This window comes from Callospermophilus lateralis, chromosome 5 (genome assembly GCF_048772815.1).
Source record: "Callospermophilus lateralis isolate mCalLat2 chromosome 5, mCalLat2.hap1, whole genome shotgun sequence".
Classification (NCBI taxonomy): Eukaryota; Metazoa; Chordata; class Mammalia; order Rodentia; family Sciuridae; genus Callospermophilus; species Callospermophilus lateralis.
In genome coordinates, this window is record NC_135309.1 from 77035510 (window position 1) to 77052643 (window position 17134).

The window sequence follows — 17134 nt, forward strand, 5'->3', positions numbered from 1 at the left end:
ATGACATTAATTTGCTTCTAGAATTGCAACTTCAAAGTATCTATTATGAATAGAGTGTATATTATAACTTGATTTATTTTCAGCTAGAGGCAACCAAGCATTATTGAGCAGTAACAATATTTAATTGGGCATTCAACCGTTATGTAATGCCGTCCTGAATTACATGAACTCGTATCTGAATTATTTATTTTGTAGTTTTTTTTATTACACCACCAGGGGGCAGACATACTATTATAAATCTTGATTACATAGGTAAATGTGCAACAGTTCCAGCACCTAAATACTCAATTTAATTATACTTTAACAGATAAAAAAATGAATGAAGCACGATGCAAGATATGTCTGAAGTATTTCTCACAAATGATTTTTCTTACAATAGCACTTTCTTTCTCTGAAGAACCATATCACAAGTATCCAAACATCTATTCAAATGTGCAATTCATCCTGAAAACAGCAGAAATTATATGTAAAAGAGAACTTTCTGAATCAATTTTTATCCATGAGGAAAATGAGGAAGAATACAAGAACATAGATTCAGATGTGGTAGGTAATTGGTGGGCATATCTTGTTGTATGATTTATATGATGATTGCCATGAATAATCATGCTTGTCACTTCAGCAGTCATTGCTGAAGATGAGTTCACTGCAGGGAGAGTGGATAGTGATGGGATGAACAACACATACACTAATTTCATGCAACCATATGCACATTTCATGGCAAATAGACAATTGGATCAATAGTAGGGCATCAGTATGCACCAATACTACTTTAAATGGAGTAATGCCATAATACCTCTTCCCTACAGGTTTCATTTTAGTTTTTAGCTAAAAATTACAACATGATTTAGATTGATAAATTAACATTTCAAGATACTATGTTTTTATTAAAGGGAAAATATGTAAAGGCAGATTATTCATGAGACATGTGTAATATTTTATATGTCTGTAATTCATATAGGGTAACATTTAATATGCTCTCAAAATCAATGGAAAACTTTAAAAATATTTCAAATAATTCTTAAACCTCTCTTAATTATCTACTCAAATATTAATGACCAACCTTAGAGAACACAATCTATCCTAATTATGTAATTCCTTGGTATGTACTAAACTATAATTATGCAAACACAAGTGCAATGTGCCATATAATTATACATACACCATTCAGACTGATATACTTCAAAGGACAAACTTCAGTCTCTGATGTAATAATGTCTTTATTTCCTTTCTTCACTTATCTTTCAAAAGAGATCAGTGAACACTTTGAAACCTTGATTCTTTCATTATTTTGTTTTTTGATGCACAGTTATTATTTTATAGTTTATAAATAGAAATTTCATTTTTGAAAGTTTCTCAAAGAAGAAAAATGCTTTCAACATAATGAAGTTGAAACAATAGGAATTTGGGGGAAGATTCTATTTGCCAACAGGTCTATTTCTATGTGACCCACAGCTTTCCATGCTTTCTGTGGGCCTTTTCTAAAATTAGCTGTAAATTAAATATGCAAGAAAAGACATTTCACCACATCTATTTGAACTCTTTCTAAGTGTTTTCTTTTTGGTTCATTATAGATGAACCATTTATATATTTGCTAAATAGTTTGAACCTTCTAGTAATAATTACCAATGAACATGAATTGTATCATTTTAAAGGAAGAGATCTTGTTTGTAAGTTTAAAAATGTTTTGATAATAAATACATAATGTAAGTCACTGAGCAACAGAAAGAACACTGATCATGAAAAGACAAGACCTGCTCATCAATTGGCACTGGGATCTGGAGGAGATTGATTAAACTTTCCATATCTCCATTTGCTTAGCGGTAAAAGTCTTCATCATCACCATCTTGTCATATCTGCCCTAACTCTTCTACAGGTGTTATGGTTTGGATATGAGGTGACCCCTAAAATCTCACATGTGAGACAAGACAAGAAGATTCAGAAAAGAAATGATTGGGTTGTGAGAGTCTTAACCCAATCGGTGAATTAATCCCCTGATAGGGATCAACTGAGTGGTAATTGAAGTGGTAGGGTGTGGCTGGAGGAAGTGGGACATGGCTTTGGGGTATATTTTTGTATCTGGCAAGTGGAGACCTCTCTCTGCTCTCTGATAATCATATGAGCTGCTTTCCTCCACCACACTCTTCTGCCTTGATGTCCTTGCCTTACCTTGAGCCCTGAGGAATGGAGCCTACTGACAGTGGACAGAGACCTCTGAAACCATATGCCTCCAAATAAATATTTCCTCTTTAAATTGTTCTGGTCAGATCCTTTTAGTCACAGCAGCAAAAAAGCTGACTAAAACAACAGGGTTGTTGTGAGTTAAAAAAAAAAATGTGCCTTGTATATTAAATGCTACGCAAATGTAAGTAATGATCATTGAAAAATAGTTAGGCATTCATTTTAACATAGACAGTTAAGTGTAATAATTTCATCTAAGCATGAAGCTATATTGACTTAATGTAGTGATTTCAGTGTTTTTCCTTTATACAAATAAGATGCCATGAAATCTTAGCAACCTGAACATTGGTTATGAAGCTGGTGCACACACAGAGCAAGCAAATGGGAGCTAACTGCTGTACAGATCAGCCTGAATCGTAAGGGGCAAAACTGTCAACATTAAGAGGAACATATCTGCTTAGATGATACTTAGTCTCTTTCTGTGTCTTTTCCCACTTTGTAGAACAAAGGGCTTAAATTCAATTGCTCCTAAATTCTATTTCAGCTCTAACAATGTGATTCTCAGAGGGGATTATAACAGATTGTAGCCTATCAGGTTTATTGCCCCTTTTTTCCCTCCTTCAATTACTTCATAATATGAAGGCTATAAAGGACAGTGTAGCCACGTTGCTATGAAATTGCTGATTCGGTAATCAGCGCTGATTCAGAACTTGATTGCCATGCCTTAAAGTTTCCAGATTTCAGCCCAATTCCTCCAGAATCACTTAATCTATACCAGCCTCCCCAGTTCAGTTGAGCATCTCCCAGTTCTATACCACCTTACTCAAACTGCTGGGAAGAGGAAGAGGAAAAAAGATAAAGTTGGAATATAAAAGACATTTATAGTCATCCTTTATCCCTTCGTTATTAGTAGGACATAACAATAGAGGATTTGTGAATTTATTCCTAGGAGACCTTATTCTCTGATAATATACAAGGTCCTTGGCAGCATCTTTTGGCCACTGTAAAAAATTTTATCTTTTTAATTCATTGGGGCAAAAGCATAATTACTTAATTTGTTGTCCAACTGTTGCTAAAACTGCTTTTAAAATTATGTAGGATTTATACATTACCATACACACAATATGGTGTTGGTTCTATTTAAGAATAGGAAATTTCTTGACTGGGGCTGCAGCATAGTGGTATCATGCTTTCCTCACACTTGTGGTTCAATCCTCAGTACCACGTGAAAACAAACAAACAAATAAAAGATGTTTCCTTTCCTCTCCTGCTGTACTCCATTTCTTGTTTTAATGTCCTTTTAAGTGATCCAGACACAGGGTTTTGATTGACTTTTACAAATGGTACACTTTAATTAGCTCTGTGGATTGAAGGACCAGAATGCTGGATTGAGTTTTCCATGCTCACCAGCAAAGAATTTTCTAAGCACAGTTGTCATATGGTAATAATAACATGGTTTTTGGAGAAGGTAACTTTAAACTCAGTGAAAATGGAGTAGATTCTTTATTAAAGAGTTTTATCTGTTCTAAAGTACAAAAATTCCCTGAAAACGAGCTGACAGAGTTATGTGATTAGCAATCTCATCATCCAACACTTACAAGTATTCAGGAAACCAAAGCCACCACTTAAATTTAGGATATTTTATGCTGAATGCCCATTTTATGTAAATGGGCATTAGCAACTGGATTATGAGGATTTAAAGAACTTTTTTCTTTAAAATTAGGAGCATTGGGGCTGGGGATGTGGCTCAAGCGGTAGCGCGCTCACCTGGCATGCGTGCGGCCTGGGTTCGATTCTCAGCACCACATACAAACAAAGATGTTGTGTCCGCTGAAAACTAAAATAAATAAATAAATATTAAAATTCTCTCTCTATCTCTCTCTTTCTAAAAAAAAAAAAAAAAAAAAAAAAAATTAGGAGCATTATCCTGTGATTAATGCCCCGTAATCCAGGTAACAAGTTTGTATTGGAGAGGCCCTTTGGAGGCAATGTCAGCCATTCCCAAAGTGACTAAAACAAGGGTGAAACTCTGAAATCTGTATCTGAGCAGCCATGATAGAGCCCATGCTTCAAAGCTCATTTATGTTTTAGAAGCTTGGGCAGACACTAAGGGTTTACATACTTTGATTTTCATAAAGTTCAAGGTGATGTGGTTATCCAAATTCTTAGCTGTCAATTGATAGCACTTCCAGAGATGAGCTTCCCAAAGTAGGCCTTGCACAAGCTGCAACTGGCAGTCAAAGCTGGGCAGCAAGGCAGGAGGTGAAAGAACTGTAGCAAGCAGTTAAATAAAAAATTAAGGAAGGAAAGAAGGGAGTGGTTGGTACCAAATGTTAGATTTGGTGAAAGATTAGTCTAGTCCCAACTTCTCTTCCCTTTCTTTCTTTCTTTCTTTTTTTTTTTTTTTTGTTTAATTTCCAAACCATCACAGAATGATGATATTATAAAATGTAATAATAATGAATTACTGAAAAAAAGAATATTAAAATTATAAAAACACATTGTAATTTTTATCAGACTGAATATGTTTATAATTATTCTTTCAATTTGTTGTGAAAATTTTTAATTATATATTCTTCATTTCTCTAGTGTTAACAGTTGGCAAACCACATTTTTCTGCCAATCACATCTAGAGTAGGAGTGACTTGGTGTAAAGGCAAAGAACTCTACACCACTCAAGAACTCCCAGACCATTCTCCCTCTTGGTCTTCTACATTGATTATGTCCATGTCAACTGTATCAAATCACATAATCATCATTATTTTATTAATATTAATTGGGTAAAATTGATCTTGATGATTCGAGTGCCCTTAAGACAAAGTGAACAGGAGCAGGTCTGCAGTAAGCACATTGGGTTTATTATTTGTTGTAGGGAGAACCATCATCACTAGGAACCATAGGATGTCTCAGCAAGAGGGAACTAGAATGCATCTGTGGTAGGACTTGAACTGTGAGTGATTGGGAGAAGACTGAGGGAGAAAGGCTTCTCTCTAGATTAGACGCTGTTAGAAAGTAGTGGCAACTGGATGATCAAGAATTTTGTGAATAAGGGCTAGGATTGTGGCTCAGCGGTAAGTGCTTGTTTAGCCCGTGCAAGGCCCTGGGTTTGATCCTTAGCACTACTTAAAAATAAATAAATAAAATAAAGGTATTGTGTTTAATTACTTCTAAAAAAATAAATACTTTAAAAAAAGAATTTTGTGAATGATTCAGTGATTTTGCTTTTGCCTGTGCTTGGGAAAATAATTATCAGATGGCTTTGTTGATTTATTATAGTATCAGAGTAATATTACCTGAGTTTGGTATTTTGTGAATTATGTTCAACAGGAGATCAAAATGACCTAGCTGAGAGCACCAGACCAGACTGTAATAACACATTGTCAAATCAGTCCAGACGCCAGAGGCTGCTTTTTACTTCTCAATGATGAGTAGAAATGGCATCATAAAAAATTGAAAATAAAACTAAAATCTTGTTCATTGTCTAAATCCTGATTTTTTTTTCATTAAATACACTCAGGAATTTTCTCTGGTGATGATTCAGATGTGTTAACACAAGTATATTTCAAGTAACTGAATATTCTATGTAGCCATGCAATATTTGTGATTTAAAAAGAAATAGTAATGATAACTAAATAGAATGCATTGATTGTTGACAAAGTCACCCCAAAGTTTCAAAACCTACCTACTGACCATTTTATTCAGAATAAGTTTGTAACCTGACAACTGTCAGACATCTAAACTGAGACACCTAGGGCAGTGTGGGAAGAGAATCTCATTTATGTGAGTTCTGCTTTTTGTATGGGGTATACCACAAAGCAGAAAATTGAGTTATGTGTGCATTTACTGAAGTCAGCATGTCTCAGTCTGATACCTTACATTACTTTAAAATAGAACTTTTCTGTGGAATATTCTAACATTCTACACATTGATTTGTTTCCATTTGCTTTTCTGAGTTATTATTCCCCAGAGTCAGTAAGCTCATGCAGACTGTGTCTTACTCATGCCTTTATCTCTAGCAGGTAGCAGAGTTCCTGACATAAAGTGAATCAATACACATCTCCAGTACTTAACTAATTAGTTTACTAGAAAGCTAAAATGTCTTAGTTTGAATTTATGTGTGAACTTCTGACCTGTCTTAAGAGTGCTCAACATGAAATCATCTTTAAATTGTAGTTGTGATGTTCTTTTATGTGACAAGAATTATGAGGCCCTGTATATTCGAAGTGTTTCTTTTTAACAGCACAAAATATCAACTAAGTTGGCGAATGGGCACATGTGTATTTGGATCTTTAGGACTCAATGGGAGTGCCATGTCATCATTGAATACCAATTACTTCAGTGGACCAATTAGATCTAAAACTGCCAGGAAGCACTCTGAGAAATAAAACAAAGCAATAGTAGCCCATTTGTTATCTGAATGTGTAGGCTTTTAAAACACTTACTTGACAGTGACCATGTCCTGTGGGGCATATATTTTTCTCCTTAAGGTGGAAATTCACAGCAAATTCTAGTTTGCTGTCCGATCTTTGTTCAAACTTTCCTCTATCCACTCTTGCTCATGTGTCAGGAAGAACTGAGTCACACAGAGTGTAAGAAACGTAATCTAGTCTAGCAGCTGTCCCTCAGAGGATGTAGGATTCTTGTCATATTTGTTGAATGGATATCATGGAACACAAGGGACCCATTTGAAAAATAGATACCTTAGGTTCAGATTGACTACTTATACTTACAAAAATATTCTCACATAAATTACTTCACCTGGTGAAACTTCAAGTGTAAGAGAATATGCATTTTCATTTGTATATTTAAAATTTATTTTCATGTTGTTCATATATTTTTATGTTTTAATTCCAGGAACATTTGCCATTTAATCCAGGAGGATATGAAGTTAGCCACCTGCTCTGGCATTGTGTGGCTGTTTGGTCTTGTGTTCAGAATAATAGTCCTCAGCTGAATAATGTGCTTGAGCATCTCATCTTCCATAAAAAGCAGCTTCAAAAGAAATGCTGGTAAGGGTGATCCTATAAATCCAAAGGAACTCATGAAGAAACCTTTGTGCTTAAATGTTAAATAACCTTTGTATTTAAATGTTAATCACACCTCAGTTGACTATGAAAAAAATTTATAATCGCAGTTCTAAAGACAAGAGCAATTTATTTATTTTGTATTAGTTCATTTTATCAATGACTCCCCCCCCCCCCCGCCTCTCTCTTTCTCTCTCCTCTCTTCTCTCTCTCTCTTACTCTATAGATGTGCATGTATCCTTTATTTTGCATGTTACTAAAGAACAACATTTATAGTTGGGGGAAATTACTAAGATTCTATTTCTTTATGAGTCTCACTAGGAAATGTTGGTTCCCTCCAGCACATGTGCTAATTTAAGAAGAGAAATAGATGTTTTGTAGTATTGCAAAAGAAGGCATGGGCTCAATGGAAGTAAATTGTTTTCTTTAATAGACAAATAATAATTTGTATATATTTATAGAGTACAATATTCTTTACAATGTGTAAACCTTGTGGAATGATTAAATCAAGCTAATTAATATATCCATCACGTCACACACTTATCTTTCTTTTGTGCTGGGATATTTAAAATCTACTCTCTTAGCAATTTTGAAATATTAAATACATTATTATTAACTATTCTTACTATGTTGTACAGTAGATCACTAAAATTTATTCCTTTGCTCTAATCAATTAACCTCTTCCTTTTCCCCATCTGCATTAAGCCCAACAAGCCTCTGATAGCTTCCATTCTACTCTCTACTCTTCTGTATGTTTGGATTTTTTCAACTTGAATTGTGACTTTATGCAGTATTTGTCTTTTTATACTTGTCTTATTTACTTAGCATAATGCCCCTCAGTTTCTTGCATGTGTCACTCAGGGTAGTCTTTTTGTTGTTGTTGTAGAGGTTGAATAGTATTACGTTGTGTACACATGCTACATTTTCTTTATTCATTCCTTGGTCAAAGAACAATTCTTATCTTGGCTACTGTGAACAATGATACAATGACATGCCATTGTAGTTACTTCTTCAACATTCTGCTTTTATTTCCTTTGGACACCTAGCCAGAAGTGGAATTGCTGAATCATATGGTAGTTTTATTTATAATTTTTTGAGGAGCCTCCATATTGTCTTCCAAAAATGGTTGCATTAATTTATATTCCAATCAAAAGTGCACAAGCATTCCCTTTTCTCCATTCCTTACCAATAATTATCTTTCATCCTGTTGATAATACCCATTGTAATAGGAGTGAGGTGATATTTTATTGTGGTTTTAATTTACATTTCTTTGATTATTAGTGTGGTAGAACTTTTTTTCATATATCTGTGGCCATTCATATGTCTTTTAAAAATTTTTTTTCTAGGTACTGGAGATTTTTCCAGGGATGCTCTATCCTTGAGCTATATCCCTAGCCCCCCCACCCTTTTTAAATTTATTTTGAGACAGGGTCTCTCTAAGTTGCTGAGTCTGGACACAAGCTTGAGATCCTCTTTTGTCAGCCTTCTGAGTCACTGGGATCACAGGGATGTGCTACTGCTATCTGGCTTATATGCCTTCTTTTGAACAATTTCTGTTCAGGTCCTTTGTCCATTTATAGATTGAGTTTGTTTTCTTGTTCTTGAGTTGAGTTCCTCATATGTTTTCGATATTAACTCCTTATCAGATACGTACATTTTCTCCAAATAAGCGGGTCATCTCTTTACTCTGTTAGTTTCAAGTGCTGTGCAGAAACCTTATAGTTGGATGATACCACATGTTTATTTTTGCTTTTATTACCTGTCCTTTTGGGTTCATATCCAAGAAATCATTGCTCACATCAATTTTGTAGAGCCTTTTCCTGTGTTTTCATCTAGTAATCTTACAATTTCATGTCTTCATTTGAGTTAATTAAAAAGTTAATCTATTTTGAGTTGATTTTCTGGTGTGAGCTCAAGGTTTAATTTCATTCTTCTACATGTAGATATTCAGTTTTCCCAGCACTAATTTTGAAGAGATTATCTTTTTTCCATTTTCTATCAAAATTCAATTGACCATAAATATTTAGGTGTATTTCTGAGCTTTCTATCCTGTTTCACTTATTGATGTGTCTGTTTTTATGCAGCATCATCATTCAGTTTTGATTGCTGTAACTTTATAATATATTTTGAAACCAGGCACAGTGATGTTTCCAGCTTTATTGTTTTTGCTGGGAATTACTTTTGCAATCTGGGGACTTTTGCAGTTCTATAAGAATTTTATCATTGTTTTTCTTGTTACTATGAAGAATGATATTGGAATTTGGATAAGGATTATATTTAATCTCTAGATAATTTTGGGTGACATGGCTATTTTTTAAAATACTGATTTTTCCAATCTATGAACATAAGATACCTTTCCATCTATTTCTTGTCATTTTCTATTTCTTTCATCTGCATTTTATAGTTTTCAGTATACTAATCTTCTACACCCTTTAGTTAAGTTTATTCTAGGGAATGGTAAATAGAAGGAGTCATTTTTATTTTCTTTTTTCATTTTTTTGAGATGGAGACTCATTATGTTGTCTAATCTGAATTGACCTTGTAATCTTTCTGCCTCAGCCTCCTGAGTAGCTAGGATTATACAGGCCCTCTAAGGATGATTTTTAAAATTTCATTTTTGGATAGTCTGTTAGTACATAGAAGTGCTTTTGAATTTTGTGTGTTGATTTTGTATCCTACAACTTTACTGAACTTAATAGTTATAAGATTTTTGGTAGACCCTTTAGGGTTTTCTGTACATTAGATCATTTTCATCTGCAAACAGGAAGTTTAACTTTTCTCTTTCTATGATTTTTATTTATATTTTTCTTGCCTAACTACTCTAGCTAGAACTTTCAGTACAATGTAGAACAATAGTAATAAGGGTGGATATCATCTTATTCCTAAGTTTTGAGGGTAAACTTCCAAAGTTTTATCATTGAAGATGATTTTAGGTATGGGCTTGTAATATATGGTCTTTATTTGTTGAAGAACTTTAAAGGACTATTTCTGAGGAAATTGATCAGAAAGTATTCTTGGGCTGGGGATGTGGCTCAAGCGGTAGTGCGCTCGCCTGGCATGCATGCGGCCCGGGTTTGATCCTCAGCACCACATACAAACAAAGATGTGTCCGCCGAAAACTAAAAAATAAATATTAAAAAGTTCTCTCTCTCTCTTTCTCTCCCTCTCTCTCTCTTAAAAAAAGGAAGTATTCTTTTCTACTATTTGAAGAAGATCCCAGTTTTGAATTCCTTTTTCAGTGCTAATGACAAAAATAATAATATATCATGCCATAACAAGTTGAAAATTCAGGTATCATACTTTTAAAAATTCTCTTTTTAAATTTCTACCAGCTTGTCCTATTTCAAAAGTCTTTTATGTGAAATTTTAAGTCTCTCAGATCCAATTGTAGAATCTTCTTAGAATCTGGAGTATTTTTTTTCTCAAGGAAAGCAGTTATCCCACTTATATGTGGAAGTTTGTGTGATTCTGGAGCAGGTAAATATTTCTAGAGAATGGCTTACAATTCACCTAATTTCCTAGAAATAGCTTATTTAGAAAAAAAAAGAAATAAACAACAACAACAACAAAAAACTCACTGTCTCAAAGCCTGAGGGGAGAAACCTACTTAATTTTGCAATTTGAGAAACATTGTAATTCTTTTTCAAATAAGGATAAAGCTAAGGATAAAAATAAGAATAATAATTACAGATGAAAAAAATAAAAGTGAATGAAAAGAGTATTATACAAATAACACAATATGAAATAACACAATATGATTTTATTAGGTAACTTTAATATAGAGCTCCTAAATATAATGGAAATTATAGATTTTCAATGTGATTCTTTTCTACTTTTTTTTTTTTTTAGTTATAGATGAACATGATACCTTTATTTAATCTATTTATTTCTATTTGGTGCTGAGGATTGAACCCAGTGCCTCATGCATGCTAGGCAAGTGCTTTACCACTGAGCTACAACCCCAGCCCCCATGGTGATTCTTTCAGACATTTTTAATTATTGGAAATAAGTAATAAGGGATTTAAATATTTATTTTTCAAAAGGATAAACAACTAGAACTACTTTAGTTCTTAGACAACTCTAACTTGAATTTTAAGAGAACATAAATCATATTTTAATACATAAAATAAATATTGCATGACTTTGTTGAATTTATTAACATAGCAGTCAGTCTAATACGGGTTTAAATAAGTGGTAAAACATTAAGAGGCTTATTAAGAATATCTAATTCTGGAAGTCATTTAATTATTTCTTTAACCAATTTTTAAGTTTTATTGTATCTCATCAAGATCTATTTAATTTAATTTGCTAATGATAATGTTTATCTATAAACATTTAAGAGCCAGCTTTTTTTTATTCTTAGCATTTGTAGACTTAAAGCATTAGAGGTACACCAAATCAATTTTTAAAAATAAAAAGAACGGTGGAATGAGACAGACATCATACCCTAGGTGTGTGTAGGATTGCATTAATAGTGTGACCCTACTTTGTGTACAACCAGAGAAGTAAAAAATTGTGCTTCATTTGTGTACACTGAAGCAAAGAGAATTCTGCTTTCAAGTATAACTGAATAGAAGAGGTAAAAAAATACAAAAAAATAAAAAGAAACTGAGGTCAAGTTTATTAGGCTTCTTGTGACTAGAACAGATCTTAAAAGTCCCAGTATAATCCTGTCCCCAGTGCTTCATTCTACTGTTTTTTTTCTGGAGGCATTGTTAAGCAAGTAACTGCTCTGAGACAACCTGTAGTTGAATCTTCACCTTTTTTTTGCTAGGGTAGGAATAATGGAGGGGTAGGAAGGGGGAGAGAGGGGATAGGACAGGGGATGAATTGAAAAAAATGTAAAATAGTGACTGTTCATATTAGAAAGGAAAAATAATTGTTTAAAACAATTTTAAAAAGTCTAAAAAATTGTTTAACAAACTGCCAAATATTTCTGATTCTACTTCTTATATTTATCTTTTTATTTTAAGGAAATAATTTAATCTTTTTTAAAACAATGACTCTAATAAACAAAAACTATTGATATTAAAAGATTTGTTTTATCTTTTTAAGTTATCATTTTGACTATTTTGTTAATAATAGCATCATATGAAATATTTAAAAATAACTTTTCTTCTTACCAAGTATTTAAGTTATTTATATAAGAGCCCATGTACCTTTCATTAAATTAGGCCATTACTCCAATTTAAAAAAAATTGTGATGCAATAATCAAAATCAAATTGGCTATTCTTTGCATTTCTGAAAAACTTCAATCTTTCTCTCCTGTACTCAAAGACACAACTGGTCCCAAGTGAAAAATTAAAAAATGAACTGAATATATTTAGAATGAAATAAAAATATTGAAGCATCAGGGCCTGATGAGAAGCTAAGACGTTCTCAAGATTTTCTGAGTCAGATAGCCTTGGAATAGTGATGCTCAAGCAAAGATACTTTCACTTTAAAGCTATCAAATCATGCTATGTCTAGGTATAAATATATCACAACGAAGCCTCTTTTATATGTAATTATAATTCACTAGTTAAGGCCAATAGAGTAAAGCAAGGGGTAAGGGATAGGAAATAGGGAAGAGTCAGGAGATGGGTTTGGGGGATGAGGTTGATCAGTTGTATTATGTGCAAATATGAATATGTCATATGTATAATCATAATGCACCAATAAACCAACAAAAATACCTTTATTTTAGTATCTGAAATACAGTGCCAAGGGACAGTTAAAAGGAATAACCTGAACAATTTGATTTTCCATGCATATGAGGAAAGTAACATAACAATGAATAAATATTCAGAGATTTAAAATGCAAAGGGAGACCATTCAATGAGGTATCATAACTAATTTCACTTCAGTGACAAAAATAGCTTGTATTGTACAAGTAAGTGGTTCTCACCTGCTCACTTCTGATTCTGTATCTCTCTGTCTGATTTCTTCTAATCCCCCCTTATAAACAACCTGCCATACAAAAGGATATGAGTAGAAATCAAAGGTTTGGAAGGGCTGGGGTTGTGGCTCTGCGGTAGAGTGCTCGCCTAGCACATGCGAGACCTGGATTCAATCCTCATCACCACATAAAAATAAAATAAAGATATTGTGTCCATCTACAACTGAAAACTAAAATACTTTTTTTTTAAAAAAAGCTTTGGAAAAGGGCAAGCCCAGGAGCCCCAAAAGAACTCAAGGAAGGCAAAGACTTAGAGCAGCCTCGCTGGCAGACAGGGGAAAACTGAGGAAAGGATGCACTAAAGACAATAAATCTTAAAAACTCGAAGAAGTAGGGAAAAGAATGCAAGAGCCCCACTCCCAGCTGCTGTGCACTGGCCTTTATCTGCCCAGAGCTGGAGATAAACAGCTTGCTGGAAGGCAGATTTCTATTTAATATGGTTATTTTATATGATACTTCGTACTCTCAATGCTCCACCCTGTGGTTTGGCCTTTTATAAACTGCCCCATTTACTCTGGGGAGATAGCTCAAGCCAACGCAAAAGCCTTTCTAATCTCACATGAAAATAATGAATTGTGTTTATAATTGAATTATCGGCCAATGAAGACTGCTGAGAAATGCAGTATGACATTTCAGTGGAGCACTATAATGTATAAAATTCTATCTCCCAAAGTGAAGTAGCCAATTTAATGCGCTCCATGAATGCATTCCAAAAAACTTGTCAGTTTAAAACTATATCCACATGGCAAATGCTTTCCGACATATAGTATTTGTGTTTGCATTAAAATGAATCAAAGAATCAGTTGCTTTGTATGGACAGCAAGACCTCTGCTTTCCTGCGAGATCACTGACATGTACATAGTCTATATCTTTGACCCAAGTAATTTTAATGTTCATGTAGCAGTCTAACAACAAACAAAAGTTGTAGTAATAGTATTCCTCCCTTCCTTACAAGCTGAAATATCAAGGTAAGTTCTCACTCTTGATTCATTTTCTTTTTCTTTTTTTAAATTTAAATTTTATTTTTTATTTTAATTAGTTACACATGACAGTATGATGACCTTGACATATCATACATTTGAATCAGATGGGATATAATTTCTCATTTTTCTGAGTGTACCAATCACATTGGTCATGCAGTCACATATATACACACAGTAATAACAATGTCTATTTCACTCTACTATCCTTCCTATCCCCCCAAACCCTCCCTTCCCGTCCCATCACTTCTCTCTAACTAATCTAAGGTAACGCTATTCTTTTTTTCTCACATCTTCATACATGTGTTTTGTATAACGATGAGGGTCTCCTTGCACCATCCATTCCCCTTCTCCCTCCCTTTCTTTCCCACCCCTCTTCCCTATGTAGAGATAATCTTCTTCCCCTGCTCTTCCTCCCTACCCCGTTTTGAGTCAACTCTCTTATATCAGAGAAAACATTCGGCATTTGTTTTTTTGGGGGGATTGACTAACTTCACTTAGCATAATCTGCTCTAATGCTATCCATTTCCCTTCAAATGCCATGATCTTATTATTTTTTAGGGCTGAGTAATATTCCATTGGGTATATATGCCACATTTTTTTAATCCATTCATCCATTGAAGGGCATCTAGGTTGGCTCCACAGTCTAGCTATTGTGAATTGTGCTGCTATAAACATTGATGTGACTGTGTCCCTGTAGTATGCTGTTTTTAGGTACTTTGGGTATAGTCCTAGAAGAGGAATAGCTGGGTCAAATGGTGGTTCCATTCCCAGCTTTCCAAGGAATCTCCTTACTGCTTTCCAAATTGGCTGCACCAATTTGCAGTCCCACCAGAAGTGTATGAATGTACCTTTTTCCCCGAATCCTCACCAGCACTTGTTGTTGTTTGTCTTCATCACGGCTGCCATTCTTACTGGAGTGATATGGTATCTTAGAGTAGTTTTAATTTGCATTTCTCTGATTGCTAGAGATTATGAGCATTTTTTCATATATTTGTTGATTGGTTGTATATTCTCTTCTGAGAAGTGTCTGTTTAGGTCCTTGGCCCATTTGTTGATTGGGTTGTTTTTTTGATGTTTAGCTTTTTGAGTTCTTTGTATACTCTAGAGATTAGAGCTCTATCTGATGTGTGAGGGGGAAAAATTTGTTCCCAGGATGTAGGCTCTCTGTTCACCTCATATATTATTTCTCTTGCTGAAAAAAAAACTTTTTAGTTTGACTCCATCCCTTTTGTTAATTCTTGGTTTTAATTCTTGTGCTATAGGTGTCTTATTCAGGAATTTGGGGCCTAGTCCCATGTGATGGAGATTAGGGCCTACTTTTTCTTCTATTAGATGAAGCAGAGTTTCTGGTTTAATCCCTAGATCCTTGATCCATTTTGAGTTAACTTTTGTGCGTGGTGAGAGATAGGGATTCAATTTCATTCATTTCCTGGATTTATTATTGATCTTTAGATCTGTGCTTTTTATAATCATTTAGTCTGTGTGAAGGATAAACATACGACTTATGCATTGCCTAATTATCAAGCAGTGAACAAACACTTTCAACCTCCATTGAGAAGACATGATTTTTAGATCTGTTTCACTACCTGTCTAATTTTGAGTGAGCCACTTAACCTCTATGGACCAAAGTCTGTTTAGTAGTTATATAGAGATAAAACCCACTTCAAAGAGTTTTTTAAAATAGAGATTTAAATAAGTATATGATACCATCTTTTCTACTCTAGTTCTCCCCTAGGTATCTTCTGTTTTGCTAGTTCAGACTTAAGCAAATTTCTCCCCAATCAGGTTCCTGCCTGCTGAATGTCTACCTTCTTATGTATTCTCATGTTCTCCCCTTAAATTAATTGAGTTAGATACTTTATCTCCCTTACCTAACTTCCCCCATCTAATCCAGGATCTGAATGTGTTGTGCATGCGTTAATTACATATCGGACCTGTCCCCTGCTCTCTGTTCCCACTGTCATCTAGTTTGGGCCCCTATTGTATCACAGCTATTGCAGATTCTTAACTTGTTTCCTTGCTCTAAGGATTTCCCCTCAATAATCTGTCACATACACTCCGCTTCCATTGTTACAACATAAACTGTCATTATATCCCTTTTCAGCTTAAATTTTTTTTTTTTAAACTGCTTTTACATGGCACAGGGGTTGCAGCATCAATTAATGTCACATAATTTTTCATAATATTGAAAGTATAAGAGCAAAAAATGACTAAAGGATTCTGCTACTGGGATTCATTTCTACCAAAGAACCAAATAGCCAATAATGCCTGAAGGTAGTCACCAGAGGAAAACCATTAGTGACCCACCTGTGCTTTCCCTGATGAAGTAATAGTCATTGCTTGACTAACAGTTCATCCCTTTGTTCTCCCCTCCTGGCTTCCCTGCAGTCCCACATAATCCAGATCCCTGTAATCTGGAGAAAGAACCCTTAAAGCAGATAGTTTCAAGACTGGATTTTCATGTAGTCCTTCCCCTCTTGAGTATTAATTTTAGTAAGTAAAATTAATTTTATAAATACAACTGAATAATTAAGCACCAATATACACATAATTATTGTAATTAAATAAAATATATACATATATTATATATGTGTAATTTGAATATATTTGTATATATGTATAATTTGAATAATAATTATTATTCAAATGCAAGATTATATAATTATAGCATTATACTAAAGTAATTATGCATATATTATTTCATTTAATTATTAAGTTACATTTTCAAAATTTACCTTTTTTCCCCCCACTCACAGCCATTTACAATTAGGTTTTTCCCCTTTTTCAACTGTTAAGTTTTCAACTGTTAATTTCTTGATTGTCTTGAATAAATTTCTAAGTATGGATATAAATTACCTATTTTATTAGGTGAGACCTTGAATTTATTTTTTCTTTAAAAAGCATAATGTATATTTTGTCTGGTGATAGACTTTTTGATCACTGTTTTTTTTTTAATTCCCTCTTTGAATCTCAAAATGTTGCTATGCTTTTTTCTAACTGATAGTTATGA

At 33.9% G+C, this 17134-nt stretch overlaps 1 protein-coding gene across 1 annotated transcript in view; it reads left to right on the plus strand.

Annotated features, from left to right (window-relative positions):
* The window catches only part of Tmem232 (transmembrane protein 232), a 207262-nt gene that overhangs the window by 33415 nt on the left and 156713 nt on the right, over nt 1-17134 (plus strand). The window contains exons 6-7 of the mRNA XM_076857676.2: nt 380-543; nt 7033-7187. Of these exons, the coding sequence (XP_076713791.2) occupies nt 380-543; nt 7033-7187 (319 nt within the window). The remainder of the gene's footprint in view (nt 1-379; nt 544-7032; nt 7188-17134) is intronic.